The sequence below is a fragment of the Aquarana catesbeiana genome, linkage group LG11 (assembly GCF_042186555.1).
Source record: "Aquarana catesbeiana isolate 2022-GZ linkage group LG11, ASM4218655v1, whole genome shotgun sequence".
In the NCBI taxonomy this organism is placed as follows: domain Eukaryota; kingdom Metazoa; phylum Chordata; class Amphibia; order Anura; family Ranidae; genus Aquarana; species Aquarana catesbeiana.
The window spans coordinates 43,876,866-43,903,668 of NC_133334.1; the positions used below are offsets into that span (position 1 = coordinate 43,876,866).

Consider the following 26,803-nt stretch of genomic DNA (forward strand, 5'->3'; position numbering starts at 1 on the left):
AAACGCATGTTAACACTAGGCACGTTTACCACTTGAGCGTCAATTTATTTCAAATGGCCATAACAAATTGTTACTCTAGCCAATTAAATTAATGCCCAAGCACTTGATACATCTAAAACGCATTACATGAGTCAAGCATTTTTTTTTTTTCCTGTCAAAACGCCATTGCCAGGAGGAAAGGCTTCTAGAAGAGATGGCTAAAGCATCCAGTGTGTACAAGACCTTAAGGAGGTTTCCCAGGAATAATTTTTTTTTTATAGCCTGGTGGTATGTGTGTGAAAGTGATCTCCCACTAAACCAACTTTATTACAGCGCTCTGTACTGGTTTAAAGCAGGAAATCAGCTACTTTGTAAAATAGTGTTGGCATACTATGAGTAAGTTCCAACGAGGTGCATGCCACCTGTAGTCGCTTATTTATAGCTGAAAGTTTTACAGAGCTTCAGAAGTACAGCCATCGCTACACTCCAGGAGCTCTGACAGGAGAGACGCTGCTCTCATATAGCAGCAGCTCTGCCTGCCCTTTCCCTCTGCTGTTAATTCACAGACGCTTTGTATTTTGTGAAGGAGTTCACATAATACAGAGCACTCCAATTAAAGCAGGAGGAATGGAGAGCACTGCAGCTGCAGGAACTGAGGTTAGAAGATCCAGCGTCAAGAGCACCAGAAGTATAGCAAAAAAAAGGTTCTCTATGCTCAATACAAACTGTAGATTAAAGAGATAAGTCAAAAAGGTGGCATGCACCTCATTGGACTGAACCCTCAGTAATCCAGCACATTGTACAAAGTGCCTAAATTCATGGATTTCAGCTTTAAACTCCTCTTAAAGTAGACTTAAAGTTAGGACCACAGCTCCACTCTGCATCTAACAGGAAAAAATCCTTTAGGACTTTCCACAATACTGGTCCTCACGATCAATCTGGCCACTGCTTTAAGGAGCATTCCGTTATTTGGGTCAGTAGATTTTGTAAGGGGCAGAGGTGTTGGCTGGTTGCTTTTGCTTACGTAGTTGGTGAAGACCTCTGACTCAAATGTGATCCTCTCTCACTGACAGCCAAGTGAAAGAAGTATCAGTGAAGCAATGGCCATTCTCACCATAGGGATTCCACTCCAGGAGACAGGCAACTGGGTAGGAGAGGGGTAATAATAGACATTTTCTTAAAGCTGAACTGCAGAGTTGACAGCTCCAGCTGGTGTATATCATCCATAGAGGGTTGCTTGATCAGCACCTCGCCCATTGAGAAAAGGTCTTGTATTCTTTTCACAGAATACAAAATGTTCTGTAATTGGAGGGGAGATCATGACATTCATCCGTACCACCCCTGATCACAGAATGCCTTGAATTTTGTGAAAAGAACACAAGACTCTCACTGGATAAAGTGCCAAGCAAGTAACCTGCTATGATCAGAATACCATGTCCAGAACTAAGTTGCAGCTCCAGACATTAACATTCAGCGCTTACTATATCGTAAAATGTGAATTAAAGTAAAGATTTACAGAACACTGCAGCCCTCACATATGGCATATACTTCATTAGAGCCCATTTACTTTTTACAGTGCACATGTCCAAATATTGTATTCGGCCAAGGAAAGTGGTGGACCTAAAAATCATTTTTCATTTTAAGTTACCTTTAACTAAGCCGGACTCTTATTTAATGATGTAATGCACACTCAGGAGATGGGGGTGTGATAATGAGCATGAGGTCAGAAGGACAGTAACATACTGTGCCTCAAGAGGCCTGTTTAGAGTTAGAAAAAAAAAAACTTAACAAAACAAAGTGTTGTCCTAGGAAGCACCTGGGTAATAATTAGTTAAAAGTTCCTTCACACAAACTCATAAATTTATGTTTACTGGCCCTTTAATCTGCCTGAGCACCTCACTCCCTAGCTAGACCTGTCAGGCAGGAGACATACCACGTAACTTTGAAAATGATACGATTCATTTTGAGTTTTTAAAGCTTCCTTGAAAAGAGAGACAATCCCTCAATCATTGTGTAGACAACTTCTGAATCATATAAACTGTCCCAATGCCACTGCTGCAGAACATTCAATGTTTGGCAAGCTGTCCAGGCAATCCTGCCTTATGATGTTGCACTATGGTAGTAGTGCAATGCTACATGAGGTCTCATAAGAGGAATGCACTGGTGGTTTGGTGGAGATCCACGATGTCTCATAAGAGGGATGCACTGGTGGAGATCCATGATGTCTCATAAGAGGGATGCACTGGTGGTGTGGTGGAGATCCATGATGTCTCATAAGAGGGATGCACTGGCGGTGTGGTGGAGATCCATGATGTCTCATAAGAGGGATGCACTGGCGGAGATCCATGTCATCTCAGAGGGATGCACTGGTGGGTTTGGTGTAGATCCATGAGGATGTCTCATAAGAGGGATGCACTGGTGGAGATCCATGTCGTCTCAGAGGGATGCACTGGTGGTTTGGTGTAGATCCATGAGGATGTCTCATAAGAGGGATGCACTGGTGGTTTGGTGGAGATCCAGGATGTCTCATAAGAGGGATGCACTGGTGGTTTGGTGGAGATCCATGTCGTCTCATAAGAGGGATGCACTGGTGGAGATCCATGTCATCTCATAAAAGGGATGCACTGGTGGTGTGGTGGATATCCATGATGTCTCATAAGAGGAATGCACTGGTGGTTTGGTGGAGATCAACTAATCAAAGTCATGATCTTTAATACTGAACTCCATGCAGATGTAATGCAGTTAGTGAAAAGTACCCAAATGTGACTTTTTCAGCCTAGTCTACAGCAGCACTCAATCTGGCAGAGGCTGTACTAGAAGTCTGTTGAGTGAGCTGAATGAATGTGCTGACAAAACTGCTGGTAGGAGGAAAGAGCAGAGCTGATGCTCCTTTATAGTCTAAAAGGGGAATGGTGGTAGCAGCAGTCTATTCCTTTAGGCCCGATTCACACTTGTGCAGTTTGCATATTGCAGGTGCATTTTTCAATACACATATTTAAACCACTGAAGTTGATGGAACCAGGAAAAACAAAACAAAACAAAAAAAAAAAAAAAAAAAAAAAACAACCACACCTGGTCCCTGGTCCTTTCCATAAAATGCACAGATGTGAACTACATGCATAGGAAACAATGTTAAATGGACTGTAGTGTGTTTCTGCAAAACTGAAAATGCACTAAAAAATGCATAGGTGAGAACCAGGCCTTAATATAATAGAGAAATTGCGGTTCCCGGCAGTGCGATGAATCAGTGTAAAACCCAAACCTAAATGGATAAAAAACATGTTTCCTCTTTGTATTTAAAAGCTTGCTTGGTGCTCAGCTGCAAAGAAAAGAATTGGTAGAAGAGATCAACAGGACCAGAAAGAGGCGGATATATCACCAAGGTCATTGGATGAGTGTCTCTGAATTATTCATCTCTGGCATCTGATGGAAGTTATCTTCCAAACTTGAACAACGTCTGCAGACAACAAATATTGAAGGACTTTCTTCTTGTAAAAGCAAAATGGTGGTGAATTAGTTGGTCATTCTCTGGACTGCGCATCTGACACCTGACCTGAAGAATTGATCTATCGATTTTCCATGTCTTAAAAACGTGTGCGAGAAAACAAGCTCTTTCCAAGCCTATAAGTGCTTATAAAAACACTACACATGCATGTGCTGACTGACACAAACAATGCTCCAATTAGTAACATTTATTGTGAACGTTGGGTTGGGTGCGATCTGCCCAAAGGCCAGGTCAGACAGGTGATGTCACCAGCGATTGAATCACCAAGGTGAGGCAACCACTTCCCCCTATGGGAGTTGCACCCTTGCTGGCTTGAACGATGGAGAATTTTGCTCGCTAGCAGGAGCAACATTTCGCCAATCCAACCAGTAAGAGAACGACTCCATTAAAGTGGCCTCTTACAAATCATGTCCCTCATAACAGATTCCCTTGGAAAGGGAAAAGCTCTGGAAAATCAACAAAGTTTTAAAAGTATAACTGAACCTCTAAGAGGGGACAAAAAAAAATAAAAAAAATACCAAGTCCCTGTTGAGAGTTTCCCTCACTTCCTGCCTCAGGTAGCATACATTGGAACAGAAGTTAAAAAAAAAAAAAAAAAGTTCCCATGGGGAATCAGAGCATTTAAAACCAGGGGGTTCCAATCCTTCTGCGCCCAAATAAAAAAACCCCCTTTTTTTTTTTTCTAGATCAATTTACCTGTTGAGGTCTACTTTTCATAATCCCAGTTGGCACCAATAATCAAAACAGGAAGGAAAATATTCAGAATGTGGACAGAGCTTACAGAAGTTGCAAAAAAAATCCCTGCTGTGCTTAAAATTAGTTTAACTTAAAGTGGTGTTCCGGCCGAAATTCTACTTTTTGAATAAAAATACCCCTATAATACACAAGCTTAATGTATTCTAGTAAAGTTAGTCTGTAAACTAAGGTCTGTTTTGTTAGTTTATAGCAGTAGTTTGTTATTTTATAAACTTACAGCAGGCCGTGGCCATCTCAAGTGTGGGCATCTGAAGCCAGACTGTATTTCTTCCTGGATCTCATACTTGCAGATCTCGCACATGCTCAGTGCAGCACAAGCAGTGTAATAGGTTTCAGGTCAGGTTTCCATAGTAACAGCAGTTTCAGAGGAAGGTGCCGCCCCTTCCCAGAAGGCATTGCAAACAGGAAATGATGCGATGGGCCGCGGCCAGGGAGGAGGAAGTGAAAAATGAATACAGCAGATATACAGTAGGTGCTGAGAAAAAAAAAAAAAATATCCAATTTGTTTAGAGTGCACAGTTTAGTGAGGGATTCTGAAGAGTTGTAAAAGTGGGTGGAACTCCACTTTAAAGTGGACCTTCAGTCATTTTTTCATCTATTAAATCTTCTGCCCTTGTTGTTTTAACTTTGGATAGTAAAATATTTTTTTTTTCTGCCTGTAGTACCTTATACAGCCCACTTCCTGTTTCTTGTCAGCTTCAGCTGCCCACAGTTAAAATGGATGCAGCCAGACTCAGTGGAGGGAGATTTCTGCAGCATATTTGGCAAGTACAGAATCACAGTATATATAAAATATGCAAAGTGGTTGGAGGGAAGCTTCAGAATGGCAAAGATTTTTTTTTATTACAAATTATGTGAGCAGACCACAGTTCCTCTTTTCAAAAAATAGTGTGTAAAAGATTAACAATGAACTTTGCTTCATCATACAGATTCACTTGCCATCTGAGCTGTGTATGGCCAATTTACAGCGGTTAATAAATTCAACTCAGCTTGATCGACTTCACTGCGTCTCTTGTGAAATTTGAGGATGGATTGCTCAGGTGTCTCTTAAAATCCAGTGAGGTCTCATCTTAAAAACCTAATTTAGGACTTGTTTGAATGTCCGCTAGCTGAACGGAAAAAAAAAACAAAAATATCTAATCTATGGCCCGGCCAGAGCATCTGAAAGCAACATTTTTTTTTTTTTTTTTTATATTAGCGAAAAAGAGGCTGAGGCAGAATCCAGCTTTGAATCAAAGTGAACTGATATCAGCTCACTAATCTGCACATTATTTTATTGGCGTTCACTGTTATCTAATGAAAAATGTTCTAATCAGCCAAGTATTACTGCTTCTCATGATATAGTCATTCTTCCAAGCGGTGCACCCAAAAACAAAAAGTACACACTCAAATTGATTATTCACATTATATATTTATTGCTGAAATTTACATTTTCCCCAGAGTTCAAAAGGTAAACCGATTGGCCACCTGTACTAAGCCCAAGTGACCGCTTCAATTTGTTTCATGGTAAAATGAACTTGTTTCAGTTGTCGTTGACTGTCTACTACACACAGAGGGCGCCCCTGCAGATCAGACAGGGGCGGCTGCAGAATAGGTAGGTATAGCGATTCCTTCTTCACAGGGCAAGATACATTAGGCTCAGAATGAGGCTAAGAGGTTTAGAGTTACAAGCTCAAAACACAAGATCTCCTAAGCTTGGGAGTGGGACCTTTCAATGCTAGAGTTCCATCCTGGTCTATATGGATAAGTCTGGTCTTGCTGCCCTCAAAAATACTGGGGGAATCTGGGATAGCTGAAACAAAAAAAAAAAAAAAAACAAACAAAAAAAAAAAAAAAAAAAAAAAAAAAAAAAAAAAAGGGAGGGAGGAGGGTGCACCGACCTAGTGCATTATCCTAAAAAACATGATTTTTTGGAAGAGGCTAGACCTCGAAACGCATTAGACTATTGAACACTTTCACTTTATTAGACACTTTCTCCTGTCACATACCATGATGTACTGTGGACTGGACCATGCTGTATTTTGTGATGAACTTCGATACAACTGTTATTTTGTAAGTATAAAATTTACCATTTTTTACAAATAGAATTATGGTTTTAAGGATAATGCACTAGGTTGGTGCGCCCTCTCTTATGTGACTTAAGATTTTGCCTTCATTTCCACTTTAAAAGAGGAAGTAAACTTCCCACTAATGTTTTTACCCATAAGGCAGCTTACCTATAGGTATCGTAAATATCTCCTAAACTTGCACCGTTTAGGAGATATTTACTGTATACTGCGCCGATGACATCCTCAATGCATGTGCTCTGAAGGAACGGCCGACAATGCCGTTTCTTCAGGGCCCTGTGTCGTCACCGGTGGCTCCCGCGCACATGCGCTGAAGTGACGACACGCTGCTCTGGCCAGACACACAGCCGGAGTCCGTGGACCCAGAAGGAAGACGGGGGAAGATGGATGCGGCCTCCAGCGGGGAAGACGAGGGCTTCGTTCTTAGTTAAGTTTCACATAATGTGCTAGCACATTATACCTTTACTCCACAGGTGACCAAAAAAACAGAAAGTGTTTACTTCCTCTTTAAAGTGGAAAGCGGAGCTCTACTCCCCCTACACTAACATATGGCAGTGTGTGTGTGCGCGCGCGCGCATGCGTTGCGGGGGGGGGGGGTCAGGTACCAGGTTTTGACAAGTACCTGCTCCCACTTTAGGCTCAGTTTGCCGCAGCAAACTGAGCCGGAAGTTTGGCCCCTCTCCTTCCCCCACAGCCTTCTGGAGGCCCCTTCACAGGTTCCAGAAGAATGTGGCCCATTTACAAAGCGCAGCATGCTTTGCACAGTAGGAAATTGGCTGTGAAGCCCCAAGGCTTCACTGGCGGTTTCCCTTATTCAAGATGGCGGCACCAGCACCAGATAGCCAATTGAAGAATCGACTCGGGTGAGGACACCGCTGGATGCCTGGACAGGTAAGTGACCTGGAGCTCCTCTTTAAGGCATGACGACAACTTTGGTCTTGGAATGTTTTAAGGCAATCAATACTTTGTGCAGCGTAGACACAAAGTGAACTGTAGCCAATACTGCAAACATATTGATGCTTCTGATGCTCAGTTATGTTATGCAATGTTCTAAGAAAAATATGACTTTGTATTTTAGATCATTTACAGAATTCTCTGTTGACAGCTTATGCAGGGCAGCAGAAAGCCAGGTCACTGTATGCGTAAGTGCATGCTATTTAGAACTGTGCAGCCAGCACCATGACCATTATTCTGTGCAACACTACAGATACAGGCCATGTAGTGGGTAAAACCATGATAGTGTTTTCCCCAAATCCCTCCCCCAGACCAGCACATGCATTACACTATGTTATCAAATCAATGTGTGCATTACATACGAAAAACACACCGTCCACTTGCATTACATGGCACCTTCAAAATGACTAAGGGCTCATTCACACATGCAAAAAAAATGCTGCGTTTAGATGTGCAGAAAGCTATCTAAAACGCAGCATTTTTTTTTGCATGTGTGAACTATAGTAAATCAATGAGCCCCTACACACAGCTGTGTCTTCTTGCAAAAACGTGCACCGCCTTTAGCTATCCACTTAAAAACAGAACACAACTACGTCTATGGCCGCACAAATCTGCAGAGCCATTGGAAGAATTCTGCGCATCTAAATGATTTACTTTAGGTGCACATTTTATGCAGGACCTTCTGTCAGCATGCTTCTGTACAAAAACTACACATGTACCTGTGTGTATAAAGCCTAAAAGTTCAACTTTACACAAAAACTCAAATATACACCTAATTATAAACAATTTATATCAATTCAACATATGTAAAACTAAAGCCCTTTGAAAAACCCAAATATTACATTATAAACGTAGCAGCGACATTCACTGTGCTGTACAGAACTTGTGCAGAGAATAGAGCTGTGGGAGGGACCCAATAGGCTCCCCCTCCTACAAACAGTATGTAGAAAACTACAGGAGGGGGCGGAGACAAGACCAGTCCCCCTGCACAAGTACAGAGAGCAGCAGTGAGCGGTCTTTATTACAGGAACCTCCTGCACAGAGGTGACGTCTCACACTGGATTACTGCACAGATCTGGACGAAATACACAAAGCACACCAATATTTAAGCAAGAATACACATGCCGCTAGTATATGGACAATATCCACTCATCCCACAGTTCGACTTTATATTTCAAATTGTTTATTACATTTTTTTTTTTTTTTGAGCAGTACAATGGAAAAATAAAAAGTGCTCCATACAGATAAATTCCACAGAGTGAAAACTGTCATTTAAACAAAATATAGGCATTGCAAAAAAAGCAACATATAAAAAGAAAGAAGGGCAATATACAGGTCTTTTATAAATATACCTGACCTACAAAGTGCTAAAGTAAAAAAACAGCTCAAACAACCCTGTATCCAGTTTATGTAATGGAATCCAACTAGAGTATGAAAGGGTCCATAAAAAGACGAATCTGAGCCTTTTCTTCATTTGGCCCCTAAAGAGCAGCAACCCAGTGTAACTACTAAGGCTCTTTAACCATTTCAGCCCCTGAAAGATTTTAGCCCCTTCATGACCAGAGCACTTCTTACAATTTGGCACTGCGTTTTTTTTTTTTTTTTTTTTTTTTTTTTTACTTTTTTGCTATAAAAAAATATCCCCAAAAGTTAGTGTCTACAAACTATGGGTAAGATTTTGCATTTTTAATTTTTTTTTACTAGTAATGGCGCTGATTTGCAATTTTTAGCGGTACTGCGACAGACAGATTGGAGACTTGACACTTTTTAGGGACCATTGGCATTTATACAGCGATCAGTGCTATAAAAATGCACCCCTTACTGTGTAAATGTCACTGACAGGGAAGAGGTTAACACTGGGGGCGATCAAGGGGTTGTGTGTTCCCTCAGTGTGTTCTAACTGAGAGGGGGGATAGGAATGACTAGGAGACATATCGTTTTTCCTACTTGGTAGGAACAAACAATAGGTTTCCTCTTCCCTGACAGCACAAGGATTTGTGTGTCTATACACACAAACCACTGTGCTGGCGCTCGTGCGCACAATCGCTCCTGGCCGGCGGCACTAAAGGAATAGACGTACCCATACGGGATTTCACCCAGGGGAGCCATTCTGCCCCAGTATATCTGCGTGAGCCGGTTAAAATAAAGCCTACAAAAAAAAACAGGGAAGGAAGGAAGGAAGGGGAAAGGAAGGAAGGGGAAAGGAAGGAAGGGGAAAGGAAGGAAGGGGAAAGGAAGGAAGGGGAAAGGAAGGAAGGGGAAAGGAAGGAAGGGGAAAGGAAGGAAGGGGAAAGGAAGGAAGGGGAAAGGAAGGAAGGGGAAAGGAAGGAAGGGGAAAGGAAGGAAGGGGAAAGGAAGGAAGGGGAAAGGAAGGAAGGGGAAAGGAAGGAAGGGGAAAGGAAGGAAGGGGAAAGGAAGGAAGGGGAAAGGAAGGAAGGGGAAAGGAAGGAAGGGGAAAGGAAGGAAGGGGAAAGGAAGGAAGGGGAAAGGAAGGAAGGGGAAAGGAAGAGGAAGCTTGGGAAATGGATCCAATCCGATCTCATCCGCTGGAGACATTTGATCTAGGGGTCCCAGGTTAAATTTTGCAGAGTTATTGTGGAGGATGCAGATAAGTTTATCATTAACCATAATACAATTCATTTATTTTTGATATAATAAAATAAAGTGTACCATCGCCAGTTTCCAACAACATGCTCCAGAGTTCAGCTTTAAATGATGAAATCTGCACGCTAACATTTAGTAGAATCTAAGCAACAAAAATACTCAGTGGCTGTAGCTTTATTCAGCTTTAACCCATTGGCTCTGGCTTAAAATGCCTTTAACATCTGAGCTCCTTGGAACGGTCCGATGATGACGGTGCAGTGATCAGACACCTCGCATCCCACTTAACAGAAGCAGCCAATAAGATGAAAATGCAGTGACAGCATGGAGTAATCCCAGGAGCGGGGAATATCTGACAAAAAGCCTTCAGCCGCTTCTGTCACTGAACATATCTACTGATTGTCCTGACATACAACTGGAAAGTACGCCCTCGGGCTCTATCTTTCCCCTATTCTCTGCTACAGACATCTCCAATCTTCCACATCTCTTGAAAGGGTCTCTTTATTCATACTTCACTGACTCTCCTCTAATTTTTTTTTTTCCCTTCTAGACTCATGCAGCTTGAAACTCCTAACAAATACAACTTTAACTTTCCTATATAGGGTAGTGCAATGCTTGCGTTACATTTGGAAAGGTAAATACACCCGTACAAGCATTGTTGAAATACAGAGCCTGCATGACGTGAGGGAAATCACTTTTGAAGGCATTTTAATACAATTACTGAAAGCATCTGACACCACGAAATGTCTAGAGCTCGGGATGTTCTTCATTTCACCAAACTGTTCTAAGCCGCATATTATGGCTATTAGTTATCATAAAGCAACTTTTTTATGCATTGCATTTCATTCATCTGATCTGATTTGCTTAAGAGATACTTTCACTTTGGCCTTCCCCAGCCACTTATTCTCAGCTTTGCCACATTCTACCACCACGCCACTAGAGCCCAGAGAAAATACATGATGCTACCGGGTATGAACAGGTGTGACCGCCTCCCAGAATACAGTGCAGGGACATGAGCAGCCAATCAGCAGGTCCAAACAAATATGAGGAGGGCAATGATATCAAAGAAGTGAAAAACCACAAACACCATCCGACTTGATGCTTACACAAGGTTAGACTCCCAGCTCAGCCGGAGTGGCACAGAAAGGCAGGGAAGGTGGGTATGGGTGCGTTGAGCAGCGGGCTTTTTATGGTTTTACCATATAAGTGTTCATATTTGCTTAGAATTTTTAAAAAAAAAAAAAAAAATGAAAAATGGTGAAGTCTGCCATTGCAGACATCACTGAAAATGCTATCCGTCTGGCCCTCATGCTGATCCTCAAACTTAAAGCAGAACTTCAGTCATTTTTTCATCTATTAAATCTTCTGCCCTTGTTGTTGTTTTAACTTTGGATAGTAAAACATTTTTTGACAGTAAATACCTTATACAGCTCACCTTCTGTTTCTTGTCTGGTCATTAGCCTAGGCTTATGACATCATGCACAGCTCTCTTATCATACTCTCCTGAAAGTTTGCCAGAAAAGGAGGGGGGGGGGGGATGAGTCTTAAGAGGGCAAATGAGAGCTGCAGAGCTGGAGGTGTGTATCTGTGTAAATTCAGGAGGTAAATAGACAGCAGCTTCAGCTGCCCACAAGTAAAATGGATGCCGTCAGACTCAGTGGAGGGAGATTTCTGCAGCATATTTGGCAAGTACAGAATCTCAGTATATCTAAAATAATATGCAAAGTGGTTGGAGGGAAGCTTCAAAACGGCAAAGATGTTTTTATTACAAATTATGTGAACAGACTGCAGTTCCTCTTTAAAATACAAAGTAACGGCCCTGCAAAAAAAAATTAAAATAAGGATTTTACATACCTGTAGAGTACAGAGACTCCCTGTACACTACAGGTATGTAAAATCCTTATCAGGGATCCCTGTCAGGGAAAGTAAATTGCCAAGTACTAAAGCCAAAGAATAAGGATGGCAGCTGCGCAACTTGCATTTTCAGGAAGATACCAGATGTGTTTCTCTTGTGATCTAATGTCCAGTTTTAATTCAGCCCCTTCTAAATACTGTGACATATCCACACAAACAATGGTCATACAATGAGGCACTTTTATTGGCTCCTGAATTTATCCAGTCTTGGATAATGAAAATCCAGCTCTCGAGCATTAGGCTAGGATTAGAAAGTCATAGCTAAAGTGAAACACCAGCTTTACTGCAGCAGAATGACTACTGGCAGGGCTGGACAATGTCTAGGTACACTAGGAATCTAGTAGTCACTAGGGAACTAGGTAGTCAATGTACCTGTCCCTTTTAAAGCATCAGTAATACCAAAATTTGCACATTCATCCAAAGCTCTACATACATGTTGTCTCACTATATGTGATATTCTTCAAGTCTATCATCTTGCAATTACCTTGTGAACCGGCCAGCTCAACAGAGTCCCCTATGCAGAGTGGCAATGCCATTTCAGGTGATCCCCAGTCTTCTGCATTGTCCCTCTGTCTATGCATACTCTAATGTCAATATCAGCAACCAGCAAACTTTCATTCAAAGTTATCCGCCCCACACTGCTCCCCTGCACAGGGTGAATCAAGGTTCTTGATTGACAAAAGGAGCACTTCCACATTGCTCATTTGTTTATCCTGCCCACATTCAGCAGTGCAGTCACAATGGTCAGGTGGACATAACTAACGAGGTCTCTAGGGTTACACCACTACACCTATGCCATGCCTGCTTGCCGTTTGGCCCCTGGTGGGGTCCCATCTGACTTTGCCCCCTCAGCTCCCTGGTGAGGCACCTGCTGCCGCTATCTTGGAGCCGCACACCTGTAGCCATGGTCAAGCTCAGTGGTACATTGTTACACACATCCACCCCTGAAGAGCGAGCTGGATCTTGCAAAACTAGTCGGGTAGTATGATGCCCATGTACTATGACTGCTATTACATCCATGTACCAATATTTCTTGTTTTATATATCTTTTTTTGGCAACTGTTGGTGTTATCTATGCATGTAAACAATTTTACTTGAATAAACCATATACTGCATTTACTACTGTTATGTTTACTGGCGGAAACGGTACCCACTTCATTTAAAGTCCCAGGGCGAATCCTTTGTTTTACTTGATTGACAAAAGGAGCACTTCCATATTGCTCATTTGTTTATCCTGCCCCTATTCAGCAGTGCAGTCACAATGGTCAGGTGGACATAAAAGACAGGGGAGAAAGATGGCCATTTGCATGAGGCCCAAGTCTGGCACTCCTTTTTGGCTTATGTTATTTACCTTAGGATATATAGCAAAAAAAAAAAAAACAACAAAAAAAAAGGGATCAGTCATGTGATCACAAAGAGCACCAATCAGCTCTGTCCAGACTAGCACAAAAAAGTCACATGCAGAGACATGTGCATGACATGTCACATGTTGGAAATCTGCTCCACCCACAAACTTTAGAATGTTCACTTACAAAGAATGTATAGTAAGGTATTTATAAGCACTTTAATTCGGTACTACTCAGATATTCACACATTTGTATATGGGTTTACTGACACTATCAATGCCCTTCACCAAGGCACTGCAGATCATACATTTTCTATTCTAACATCCAAACATGGGCCTACACAGACCTAAGCTCCAACACTCTGAGGATGACTCACAAGGGACAGAAATCTTGATATAGTAGAAGGTTGTCTACGTTTTAAAATACACCATGTTGTAAACTAATACATCAACACTACACAATAAAAACTACTCGCACTACACAAATACACATAGCAATAGGCCAAATTCCCAGTGGAATGTTGTTAGCCTGCTGCATTAATAAAATGGAGCTTACATATGCAGCCTTGTATAATCTCTTTAAAGCAAAACAGCACCCCATGTGTTACCGTTACAACACAAAAAGACAGAGAAACAACTATGACAGTTTTTAGGAGGAATGTTAAAGGTTTGTGATGGACAATGAAGATTCTAGAATAACTGGACAACTGAAGAAAGTTCACCAAATAAGAAGCCGAGTGACCCCAGTAGCTAATATCCAGTGTAGGTTCACGGCAAATGCAGGTTTGAACTCGCGCAATTTCAAACCAGCATTTCAGCCCGACCTCGGGAGCGATTTGAGAGACATCTGTGTGGGTTCATGCACAGATGTCTATTGAAATCGCCCCCAAGTCACCATAAGTAGTACAGGAACTACCTTTGGGAATCGGTGCCGTTGCCAGCAATAGGCTCCAATTTGTCATGCAATTTGACATGTCAAATCGGTCCGATGTGAACGGGGACCTAAAGGGTTGAGTTTCCAGCTAATCCTGCCAAGACTGCTGAAGAGACCAGCAAAGATTTACTATAATATAACGGGGACCTAGAACTTGACTTTGCAATAGTGATGCCGATTCTTGAAACACAATCCTTACATTTTAGGAACAGCAGTGGCTGGTCTTTTATAGAAGAGCCTTTTGTCTGCTAGCAATGAAAACCAATGCAATAGTACTGGAGCAACTCTCCACCATGCCACCAGCAATAAATACCTTCATCACTAAAGAATGGTGCTCATTAAAGAAAACTGGGCAGGACAATGGATGTCATCACAGTTTCCAGGAGTTGAATTTCCAGTGCAGGCTATAAAAATAGAGTTTTTCCACTTATTCCATCCTCAACCATCACTGATTAGAAGTAGTGTCTGATTTGCAACCCTCACCCATTAACCTTTTTAAACTGAACATCTGAAATGCTCTGACACTACCGGCAGCTCCCAGCCTCCTAATGGCATTGAGTAAGATTCTGATAGTTTATGGTCCCTGCCTAGCATGGCCTTCACAAGAAACCAATGGCTTGACAATAGGTGGGTTGCGACCCTTGATGAAAAAATATTTCCAAGTTATGGTCGTTTTAGAATTCCTCTGCTGGGATGGGGAAGAGATCTAATAAAAACAAAGTAGGCAACTCTAAATGAATCCCGTCAAGATAAAACTGAAAGCCAAGAAGGCTATGATCATCATCACCCTTTCAGGGCTACCAAGAGAGTCTAATCTGCCAATAAACAGGAACCTGCATACCAGTTCCAGCCAAGCATGTGGATGACAGCAATGGAAGCTCATTGCATCTTTAAAAAACATTTCAACAATGGCATCTTCCATAATTCTAACCTAACAAGCATCATACAAAGCAAAATTGTTACCAGCCATTAGTCAAAAAAAACATTTCATTTGTGCCAGCTGCACCCATTGTGTTCTATAGTCTTTTATGGCTTTATATATGCATCTCCTGAAATGTCACTTTATATGTAAAAATAAAGTCACAGAGCAAACAGTGGGAATTCAAGTCACATCTTCTACAAGCCAAACAGAATGGCAACAAGTCATTATAAGAAAAATAGATTTAAAGTGACAACCTGTAAAGTCTCTTTTTTTCATAAGCCAGACGCCCATCAGCTGAGCAACCTAGAACTCCTCAGAGATGAAGTGAGCAGAAGCATGTGCCACCTCACAGCTTACCAAATTGCTGTTATTCACATAACAAGAAGCAATCAAGAGACAAACATTGTTGGAAAAAAGAAAAAAGCCACACAACAACATTTAGGGATATTTATACCTGTGGCAAAGCCGTGTTGAGCTGCCTTTGTAGAGAGTCCCGTTCATGGGTGACTTCCTGTAGCTTGCCTTGGTTTAGCCCTAGTGTTTCCTGGGTCTCCCGTAGTGTATCCAGCAATCTGTCCCTCTCTTCTAGCATTGAAACCATTAGTTGCTCAAAGTGGGAATCAGAGTCCGTTTGTAGGGGGGAGCCCGATCCATGGCTTCCATTTCCCCCTGAAGGCATCTCAGCCTCGCTGATGGTTGGCATCACTTCGCACATCATCTTTAAAAGAAGAAGAGGACCACATCAGTTTAGAGTGTACTGCCAAATCATATAGCAAACTGAAAGTCCAAAACACAAAATCGCATTCTTTATAATTTTTTTTTTTAAATACAGCGCCTCAGTGTATTGTTAGGTGTTCACTAGCAGACTAACAGGTACCATTCAAACAATGCCAACAGCTCGGCCTACAAAGAGGCCATATGAATTGTGTGCTAACTACAGGGATACAATGAAAGTCTGCGTCAATGGTGAAGGAAAACATTATGTGCTAAAAGCCGAATATTGTTTTAAACCTGAATTCACAAAACTGAGCCAATTATCACTTTAAAGTAGAGCTATTAATTGTATTCACACATCTCATGAATCAGCAGGGCACACGTCTGCAATAACAGAAGCTTAATATTCTGATTTAAAGAGATTGTAAAGTCTCCTTTTTTTTTTTTTTTTTTTTAAATATATAAAAATAAACATGTTAGTTATACTTACCTGCTCTGTGTAGTGGATTTGCACAGAACAGCCTTGATCCTTCTTTTCCTGGGTCCCTCCTCTGTGCTCCTGACCCCTTCCTCCTGTTTAGTGCCCCTTAAAGCAGCTTACTATGGGGGCACCCGAGCCAAATCACAGCTCCGAGTGTCCATTCAGACATGGAGTCCCGACCTGGCCCTGCTCCCTCTCCCCTGATTAGCTAGCTGACCGACACAGCAGCAGCAGCCAATGGTGCCGCTGCTGTGTCTCAGCCAAACAGGAGGGAGAATCTTGGATGGCTGAGACACTCGTGGACATCGCTGGACATAGAGGGACCTCAGGTAAGTATTAGAGGGGCTGCTGCACACAGAAGTCTTTTTATCTTAATGCATAGAATGCATTAAAGTGGATGTAAACCCAATGTCATCCTTTCTAAACTACTGCCATAGGGGTTATCCATAAGGATATACATGACTCCTGCATGTACCTTTACCTGTCAAATGTCTCCCCTCTGTCTGTAATGAGAGCGGAAAAACTGCATATTCTGTGGGCGGGTCTGTTGTCTGGAGCTCGGTGGGTGGAGTCGTGATGTCAGTAGACTCCCCGCCCACCTCTACACTCCCCTTGTCAATATGCATTTTCTCCTGCGTATTTCTTACACTGAACTTCTGCTACGATCTCTAACATCCAGTGAAAAGACAGGAAAGTAACCACATGACTTCAGCATGCCAGATCATGGTGAGGTGTGGAACAGCCAATCCTTGCAGAGCTGCTGAAGAAAGGAGTGGGGGAGGGAATTAAAAAATAATGCATGTCTCTTAGGCTAATGCACGAGATATGTAAATCACCTGTCACTCACAGCAAGGGGGAGGATTTGACAAAATTTTTCTCAGTTTGTCAAGGTTTTTCTCACTGAATAAAAGAGGATTGCTCAGAGATGGATTAACTCTGTGTGTCAAGACTGGGCTCAAATTATAGGAAATCTTATACTCTACATTATGACATCAAAAAAAAAAAAAATTATTTTTTTTCAGGTTTACATCCACTTAAAAAAGGTAAAAAAATCTGCCTTTACAACCACTTAAAAAAAAAAAAAATTAAGAAATGTTTTGGGGCTCCCTCATTTAATCCAAAGCCTAGTCAAATAGCACATAGGAGTTTATTTACTAAAGCTGTAGAGCGCAAAATCAGGCTCACTAGTGTCTGGTTGCTTCATATCATTGTGAAAAGTCTTCTGTTTGCAGTTTAACAAATCCAGGTAGGCTTGCAGTAGGATAAGATCAGTGGGGTTGCAAAGGTTTGTTTTTTTTTAAATTTTTAAAATAACAAACATGCTATACTTACCTCCGCTGTGCAAGGGTTTTGCACAGAGCGGCCCTGATCCTCCTCTTCTGGGGTCCCCCAGTGGAGCTCCCGTTCTAATTGCGTGCCCCTACGAAGAGCCGCATTCCATTGGGACACTCGTGCGGGCACGCTCCCGAGTCCTGCTGCAGCTGCCATTGACACAGACAGCAGGACTCGGTCCCACCCCCCGTGTCACAGGATTTGATTGACAGCAGCGGGGGCAATTGGCTCCTGCTGCTATCAATCTATCCAATGAGGACCCGAGACAGCAGCTGTAGCTGCTGTGCTCGTCCCCATCACTTGAACGATCGGGTTCAGGCAAGTAAAAAGGGGGGCTACTGCACTACAGAAGAAGGTTTTTCACCTTAATGTATAGAATGCAGTAAAGGTGAAAAACCCTGAGGGTTTACAACCCCTTTAAGCATGGATGTACACTAGTAGAGTTTCATATAAAAAAAAAAAAAAAAAAAAATATCTTAGAAAAATTCCCAGTACATTAAAATGTAGTTCAAGATTTCCTTTTTTTTTTTTTTTAACCTTGCAGTCCCTTAATTAAGGTAAAAAAAAAAAAAAAAAAAAAAAAAAAAAAAAAGAAGAAGAGGTTTAGGACTTGCTGTGACTCCATCTCCCTCTAAACAATTTTCTAACTTCTGGATTGATCCAGCGCTGCAGTCTTCTCCCCCTCTTCTCACAGAGACTGACAGGCCAGTGGCTCCTGCCGTCAGTCACATCCAGTGAAGACTGTGTGTGTCAATAGACACACAGTCTGGCTTGGGAGCAAGCCTGCAGGTGCCCCTATAGGAAATGGCTTCCTATGGAGCTACACCAAGGAGAGGAAAAGTAGAGAGCGCCATCTGGGGGCACCAGAAGAAGGTATCTGAGGCTGCTCTGTGTAATATCATTGCACAGAATAGGTGAGTATAACATGTATATTAGTAAAAATAAATAAAAAGGGAAGGAGACTTTACAATCACTTCAACGTTTGATCTAGGAATGAATGGCTTTACAGAACAAAAACCACATACACTGTTAGAACTTCGCTGCAGTAGAAAATGAATGTTGAATGGACCCCGCTATTAGAAAAGCAAAAAAATCCCCCCACATGATCCCCTCACTGTGACAGTGGGAGGGGGGATCCTCTACCTGCACCTGCTGTCAAACAGTGGGGCTCCGCCCACATAGCCACAACATTCCTTTTAAGAAATCTGTAAATGAATTACAAGTCCTGTCTGCCACTTTTTTCCAAGGCCTGTATTGCTAAGATCTCACCTCACCACTTACTCTTGTAAGTTGAACACAGCAAAAAGCAAAAAAAAAAAAAAAAAAAAAAGAAGAAGGAGGGTCTGGAAGGCCATTGCACTAAAGTGGATTCAACCCAGTCCCTCCTTCTGTCCGTACATGGATAAAAATGGTAAACCAAATACTGTCATATGAAAAACTTGTATATGAACACAGAGGGTGCCCAACAAAATATAATATGATTTTGGATGTGTGGTGCGCATCTACCCTCACCATTTCGAGTAACTGAGAAACCCATTGACACAAAGTATAACAACTGTCAGAATTCAAATCTCTTAATGTTAATTTTTCATACCCAGGGAAATAACGGCGACTCATTGAAAGCTTTATTATATCTTATTTTCTTATCCTAGCAAGCTGTATATACACATTTTCAAATATACTTTAACTGCTAGGGTGCTCAAGTTAAGCATTTTGTTACTGTAATGCACATTTGTGAATAAAAAGTGTCAAAAAAAAAAAAAAAAAGAAACGCCCACACCACCACCCTTCCTCACTACTCCAAACTGAAACCTGAACTCTAGGATTGAAATAAACTGTAGCAATGCCACTGTAAATGAGGCCTAAAGCTAATTCTCTCTTATGGAGGCTCAAATAGCAGTAAAACCATAGTACAAATCCTTTCCCATTCTATTCAAAAATGTATAACTTTATATACAGACATTTTGTCGGTCCATTTTTTACCCAAGATTCCATGGATCAAAAACAGACTTCAAGTGTACCAATGGGTGGCCAGATGTGTGTCCAATTTACATGCAAATCATTCATATTTGTCAAGATCAAATGAAATATCTGTGTCTAGGTTCATTTTTGAAGACCTAACCAAACGTGGATGGATATAGCGGATGCACCTTGGTTTACATCAGGTCACCCATAGGGATATCCTGGATCAGTTTTTTCTCCATCATAAGAAAAACAAAAAGGCAACGGACACTTGACATCCAATTCCATTCTGATCAGACTATGGATCTCCTACTTAGAACAGGGGCATCCATGTGAAAGGAGACTGAAGTGTTGAAGCCAAAGCGCCACCATAAAATTCAGGAAATTCTTAAGGAGAGGCAGCCTACATAACTATCTTATGACAGGTCTACTTCAACAATTCTTTACTGCAATAATAGCTATGATGCAAAACATCACAAACTCTACAACATGTGATTAGCACACACACTTACAATCAGACAGCAATTATTCGGATAAAATACACATGTATAAAAACAGAACAGAGAGCTTACCAGGCACCGAAGATAACAAAACTAACATACATAACTAGACAATATAAGATGCCTCTCTATGCTGGGTACAACCCTCACAGCAAGAAATGTTGATAAAAATAGTATAACCCACACTATACTAACAGGGTGATTAGCCAAAAATAAATGCATGCCTTTGCCATGGCAGCAAAAGGATTATCTTCTATTTCTGAACTATAGTCTCCGACACGGTTATCTAAATGAAACCAAAGCACAAGCAGGCAGGCTTTTAGCCTCTGTCTTGGGGTGCCCAAACCTCAGCCTATGGCCATAAGAGTAATGTGCAAAGTGAAATATTCTACTAAAACACTCATCTTTCACCTTTCTATCTGCTTTGAACTAATAAAAGTTGGTTTCTGATTGCAATAGGTTGATACAGATTTTAACTGATTTATTAAATAGGTATCTAGGCAGCACTCTCCTTTAAAGACATAATGGAACCTGCAAGAGCATCGCATCATGTACATCAACATAGCTGGGGCCGGTATTTCCCAGGCCCTCATCCTAGTGAAAATCCACAGGGCTACTGATTTTAATCACTGAACGTTTGAAGGCCAATTTAAAAGAGAAGTATTGTTGGTTTGTTTTTTTGTAGAATTTTACTTTCCTAGGTGGATGCAGCATCCATCCCATGCCGGCTCTAACACTGAGAACTGAGCAAACACCGGCGATCGATCACTCGGTTCTCTCAGCTACATGAGCAAAGAGCTGGTGACTGTCAGTCACCGGCTCCCTGCACTGTGCCCAACCCCCCGCACTCACTGGACTGTGGAGGGGGCGGGAGGGGCTGGCTCAGGCTCTCAGCAGCTTGCTTAGAGGCTGAGCCAGGTGCCGGTACAAGTATGTGTGCAGATCCCCACCATATGGTCACAATTTTTCCCAAGCCTGGACCGGCTGTGTGACGTCAGCAGACTGGAGTTCAGCCCGCTGTCTGCTGAAAACGGGTCACAGGAGTGCAGAACGAACTGCACTCCTGTGATCCACAAGGAAAGTACAACCAATCAAGCTTTGGCTGTACTTTTCCTTTAAATCTATGCATTGCAAGAACACTACATGTGTTGACACATTACAGTGTCATTAATTTTGACTAGCAATGCACATGCATTGTAACATATGGCAACGCACCATAGTAGCTTACCGTCACATTTTGCTTATGCGTCTAAGTGATGGATTAAAATAGTAGAAAAAGTATAATTAAAAAGGTGAAAACTTTTTTTTTCGATATGAGTAGAGTGCTGAGGGGTTAGAACCACTTCCAGGTTTTTATTACTGTCTGTGTTCCTTTTTCAAGCGATTCACTCTCCAGCTGTCCTGATCACCAATGTCAGTAGGAATGAAAGTGAAGAGAAATAAAAACTTTGGAGTTGCCAACAGGAGTAGGAACACAGGGGAAATCTATCATGGGTACACTTGTTCCTGTGACAACTGCCCTAGAGGGGTGTTCCTTTGTAAAAGAAAAGGATATCCCCTCACTTCTGCTGAGTCTACAGGACACTCTCCTCACTCCCTTTCAAGTAGAACTAAAAGGCAAAACTTTTTTTTTCTTTTTGGATAGCATGAGAGGGTTATAACCCAAAAGTCTTTTTGCCATCTGTCTTAATAGGAAGATTTCCCTTCCCTGTGTCCCATAGCCAAAAAATGGATATGAGAGGAAATCCCTCCAAAGTGAGAGAATTCCTAAATGTCACCAGAACTAGTGTCCCCCTTGGAAGATTTCCCCCTCTATTCCTCTTCTGGGGACAATCTAAAATTTGGGATTTTCCCTACTTTCACTTTCAAGGATAATGGTAAACGGGGACACGGACAGCAATAAAAACCTGACAGCTGTTCTAATACCTCACCACTCTGTTTAAAGCTTTTTAAAAAAAAAAAAAAGGTCCTTATAAAATGCTACTTATAGAAGTTTGTTTCATTGAACTGGGTTAGTTTTATGGCAATCCCATTTTTAGTAATATCAATTTTGTATGGGTCTGTGCTTGTCCCCACTGTAACCAACTGCATTTTCAACAGTAGAAACATTTGTATCCTTTTGGCCAGACTTCACCCAGCCACACACCAGGCGAGGCACCGTTAGATACATTTTGTTACACTGTGATTTTTGTGATTGTTCCTTCATAGTATCTCCTGTCTTGTGCTTCTCAAGGAAGCCAGCAACATCTTTACATCTTTGAATGACAATTATACAATTCATAAAGTTTAGGCCTCATGCACAGGATGTCAAAAACAACACTTTTTCAGGTATTTTACATTTTTCTGCCTCTGAACCCCCCCCCCCCCTATAGATTAGCCTAGGTCCCACGCACACATAGGCGTTTACAGGCAATGAGAGGCAGGAGCAATTGAGGCATAAACAAAAAAACAACCACATCACTGCGTGTTCAAAATAGGAATGTTTGGGCAGAAAGAAAAGCCAAAAGGCACAGCAAAGCTAGATGCATTTAGTCACATCTGCAAGTTAAAGCGGAGTTCCACCCAATTTTGAGGGATGGTCTTAAACAAAAGACAACCCCTCGTTTTTGGATATTAAATGTATTTTTCTATTGTACCTTTTTATGAAGTACATAGTGTACTTCCAATCCATCTGGTCCGCGGCACAGGACGTCATATCCTTTTGTGCGGCAAGCCCCCCACTGTCTTCTGGGACCTGTGTGTCCCCCAGAAGACAAGCTGGCCAGTCACAAAGCGCCGCGTGACTCGCGCATGCGCAGTAAGAAACGGGCAGTGAAGTCGCAAGGCTCCACTGCTGATTTCCCTTAGTTAGAATGGTGGTGCCTGTACCCGATCCGATGGACAGACCAGACAGATCGTGGGGCCGACATCGCGGGCTCCCTGGACAGGGTAAGTGCCCTTATTAAAAGTCAGCGACTATTGTGTTTGTACCACTTTAAGAGAGGAAGTAAACTCCCCTGTATGGTTTGTGCCTATAGGTACTGTAAATATCGCCTAAACTTGCACCGTTTAGGAGATATTTACTGTAAACCCCGCCAATGACATCGGCGCATGCGCTCTAAAAGAACGGCCCACCTGTGCCATTTCTTCAGAGCCCTGTGCTGTGACTGGCGGCTGCCGCATGCATGCGCGGGAGTGAAGTCATCGCGGCCCCGGCCACTCAGAGCTGGAGCCTGCAAACCCAGAAGAAACACCAGGGAAGATGTCAGCCGTCTCAGCAGTGTGCGGGCGCTTTGTTCTAAAGCAAGTATTTGGGGGGGGGGGGGCTGGTTTTACAAACTCTTTAATGCATTCTAATGGCTAGAATAAATGAATATTCTGGCCAATAGAAAGCATTTATGCCAAATCCACATAAACACACAAGCAAAATGTGGCTTTAGGGGCATTTTATTTAAAGCTGCTTTTTCCTCACCTGGAATAAAGGAAAAAAACATCCTATGTGCACGAGGCATAAATCTGTGGTCCTTGGAGTGAAATGTGGTTTCCTTTTATTTTTACATATTCGAGCTGTATTGCACTGCGGTTCGGAGGATGTTTTATTGATCTTGGAGGATGTTTGTTTACTTTTCTTATACACACGTATACTTTTAGTAGCACATCTGCTTTCTCATCATTTTTATTTGTGTTATTTTAAGCTTTTCTTCCAGCCTTGGTGAAGGGGGATTCTGTGCTCCCCAAAACACATTGGCTGTCTTTTGCCTTGCTTGGTGTAACCAGTTGAACAATACAAATTTAGGACACCTAAGGATTTTTAATTTGGTCCTCTCTTTGACCTATTACATTAGGACAGTTTCACAGCTTTTTTTTTTTTTTTTTTTAAGTTAAGGCACCCTTTAAAATCTCGAGGCACCCCATTCTAAAATGTAAAAAACTAAACTAATAGTTTTACATAATGCAGCAACATCCACACACAAGTAGGACACCCAACATTGGAGGGGGTTTATTCTTCCAAAGCAAATACACCTTTGCACACTGGTACTGACTAGTATGGAAAGGATTCTCTTCTCTCTCAGTTTCTCTCCATCACTTAACAAATGTGACCCCAATGCTTATGGAGAGGGGGTGGGGGAAACAAGGATGCAGTGCAAGTTCCCCTTATCAACTAATGGCATCATTGGTCCTTGTGCACCATTACAACCTCCCTGCTGCTGGGCAACCTAATAAAAGCCTGTCTTTGTGTAACTAAAAGGCAGGCTTCACATCCACCTGCTGGCTTGAATACAAATTTGGGGCAATTTTTAGCCATTTTGCCAAGGCACCCCTGAAGAAACCTAATGGCACCCTGGTTGAAAAAGGCTGCACTAGAGCGTGAATAGAAGTCCCCCTGAGTAAGAGTGCAAAAAAAAAAAAAAAAGTGGATTTTAACCCTCCCCAAGTGTATCCAAAGCGGAAAAAATACAAAATAAAAAAATAAAAGGTTTCGGCTTCAGATATACTTTAAAAGAGAAGTATGGGATTTCAAAATAAATAATCAATCATACTCACCTAGGTGCATGCAGCATTAGACCCCGCCACCTCTTAGGCCCCTTTCACACGAGGCGGACTCCGTTTCTACGGAGCCTGCCTCGGTCCGCCGGCTCAGCGGGAGATCTGTCCGTTGATCTCCGCTGAGCCGGCGGATGACAGGTCCCTCTCTGCTCACTGATCAGGGAGGGGCTTGTCAGGCGCCACTGCCGCCTATGGAGAGATCGGATGAAAACAGACAGCGTGTCCGTTTTCATCAGATCTCACCCGATCCGATAGCAAAGGACCTGGACGTAGGGCTATCCGTCTGCTTTTAGCGGATCGGACCGGGTCAGATGTCAGCGGACATGTCTCCGCTGACATCCGACGCTCCATAGACTAACATGGAGCGCCCCGTTCAGGTCCGCCGTCAAAACTGACAGGCGGACCTCAACGGTTCGCCGTCAAAACTGACAGGCGGACCTCAACGGTCCGCCGTCAAAACTGACAGGCGGACCTCAACGGTCCGCCGTCAAAACTGACAGGCGGACCTCAACGGTCCGCCGTCAAAACTGACAGGCGGACCTCAACGGTCCGCCGTCAAAACTGACAGGCGGACCTCAACGGTCCGCCGTCAAAACTGACAGGCGGACCTCAACGGTCCGCCGTCAAAACTGACAGGCGGACCTCAACGGTCCGATCGTGTGAAAGGGGCCTTAGACAGAGAACTGAGCGATTAAAGACCACCTATTGCTCAGTTCTCAGTCTTCTGAGAGCAGCGACTGTCAGTCCCCAGCTCTCTGCTCTACCCCCTTCCAGTGCTCCCTGGAGTGCAGGGGTGTGGAGTGGGCAGAAAATGCTGGTTTAGGCTCTCAGTGGCTGAGCCAGCTGCCGACATTCAGGTTGGAATCCCTCAAGAGTCTGGACCAGCTGAGTGACATCAACTGACAGCAGACTACAGTTGGATGAATCTGGGTCACTGGAGTGCAGAACTAAATGCACTCATGTGACCCACAGGAGAAGTAGGGCCAAAGGAGCTTTTATAATAAGACAGTTTCAATTCTGTTATTTATTTATTTTTTTAACAGCACCCTTTAAAATGATACAATCTCAAGACTAAGGATGAGCTCCAGCATGTTCGCACAGCACACCAGGAAGTCGGCACTACACAGCGCTAATCACAGGCGGTGAGACATTTTCCGATCTCTGCAGCCGCTCATCGGGACAATGTCTCACTGCCTGTGATTAGCGCAGTGCCGACCTCCTGGCGGGCTCTGCACGTGGGCTGTGCGAACACGCTGGAGCTCATCCTTACTCAAGACATCCCATTTTAACATGTAAAAAAACTAAATTAATAATTTTACATAACGCAGCAACAGCGACACACATAGGACATCCATTGTTAGAAGTGATTTATTCTTCCAAAGCAAATACACATTTGCACACTGGTACTGACTAGTATGGAAAGGTTTCTCTTCTCTCCCTCACACCTTTAAGAGCCGCTAATGTTCGGGGATGATATAAAATCAAACAAGCAAAAGGGAGGCTACGTTTCCCGCTCAATCACATTTTTACAAAAGGTCCAGCATGCAATAATCAAATAGTGCTCACTTTGGTACTACTCAAAGACTGAGGCTCTGTTCACATATGCTGCAGGCCGTGGCTCAAAGCGCGGGGCCCGGTGTATCCATGTTCACCAATTTAGGTCTGAATTTTTGCCTGAATTAGCCCAGAAGACGCACAGGACCCTTTCCCAATGCGGACTGGGTTCCCCCCGGAGCTGTGTGAACTGGCTCCATTGAGAGCCGGTCACACTCTTCTGGCATGTGAATTGGTTGCGGGGAAACACACATCCAATTCGCATATACGTGAACCCAGCCTAAAGCTGGCCATAGATCCTAAGCAGCATCTGGCCTATAGCTGCTTTTTGTTTTCTCCTTGCAGAGAACATACATTTATCGGTCACACAGGTGCACATATCCCATAGCAGACTATGGGGCCTAAGATCATGGATATGACATAATATATACAGCAATGACAGACACTATGGGGGATAATGCAATAGACATTATACAACATAAACTGTAGTTAATCATTATGTGGGTGTAACTGACATGACAACATTGTATACAACGTAGTGACAGATACTTATTATGGGGCATAATATAGACATGAAACAATTACAAAGTAGTGAGGGATGAGGGATAAAGACATGATGTAATAACATAAAAGATAGTAGTGACAGACACACACTATGGGGTATATGTGTTATATATAATAAACAATATTTGAAGCAGTGACAAACACATTCATGCAGGAATTGAGATAGAATTCCATAGAATTAACTCTAAAGGGG

General features: G+C 42.5%; 1 protein-coding gene across 1 annotated transcript in view; it reads right to left on the reverse strand.

The window, feature by feature from the left end:
• The window catches only part of PPFIA1 (PTPRF interacting protein alpha 1), a 177,937-nt gene that overhangs the window by 144,650 nt on the left and 6,484 nt on the right, over positions 1-26,803 (reverse strand). The window contains 1 exon segment of the mRNA XM_073604239.1: positions 15,431-15,694. Coding sequence (XP_073460340.1) covers positions 15,431-15,694 — 264 coding nt within the window.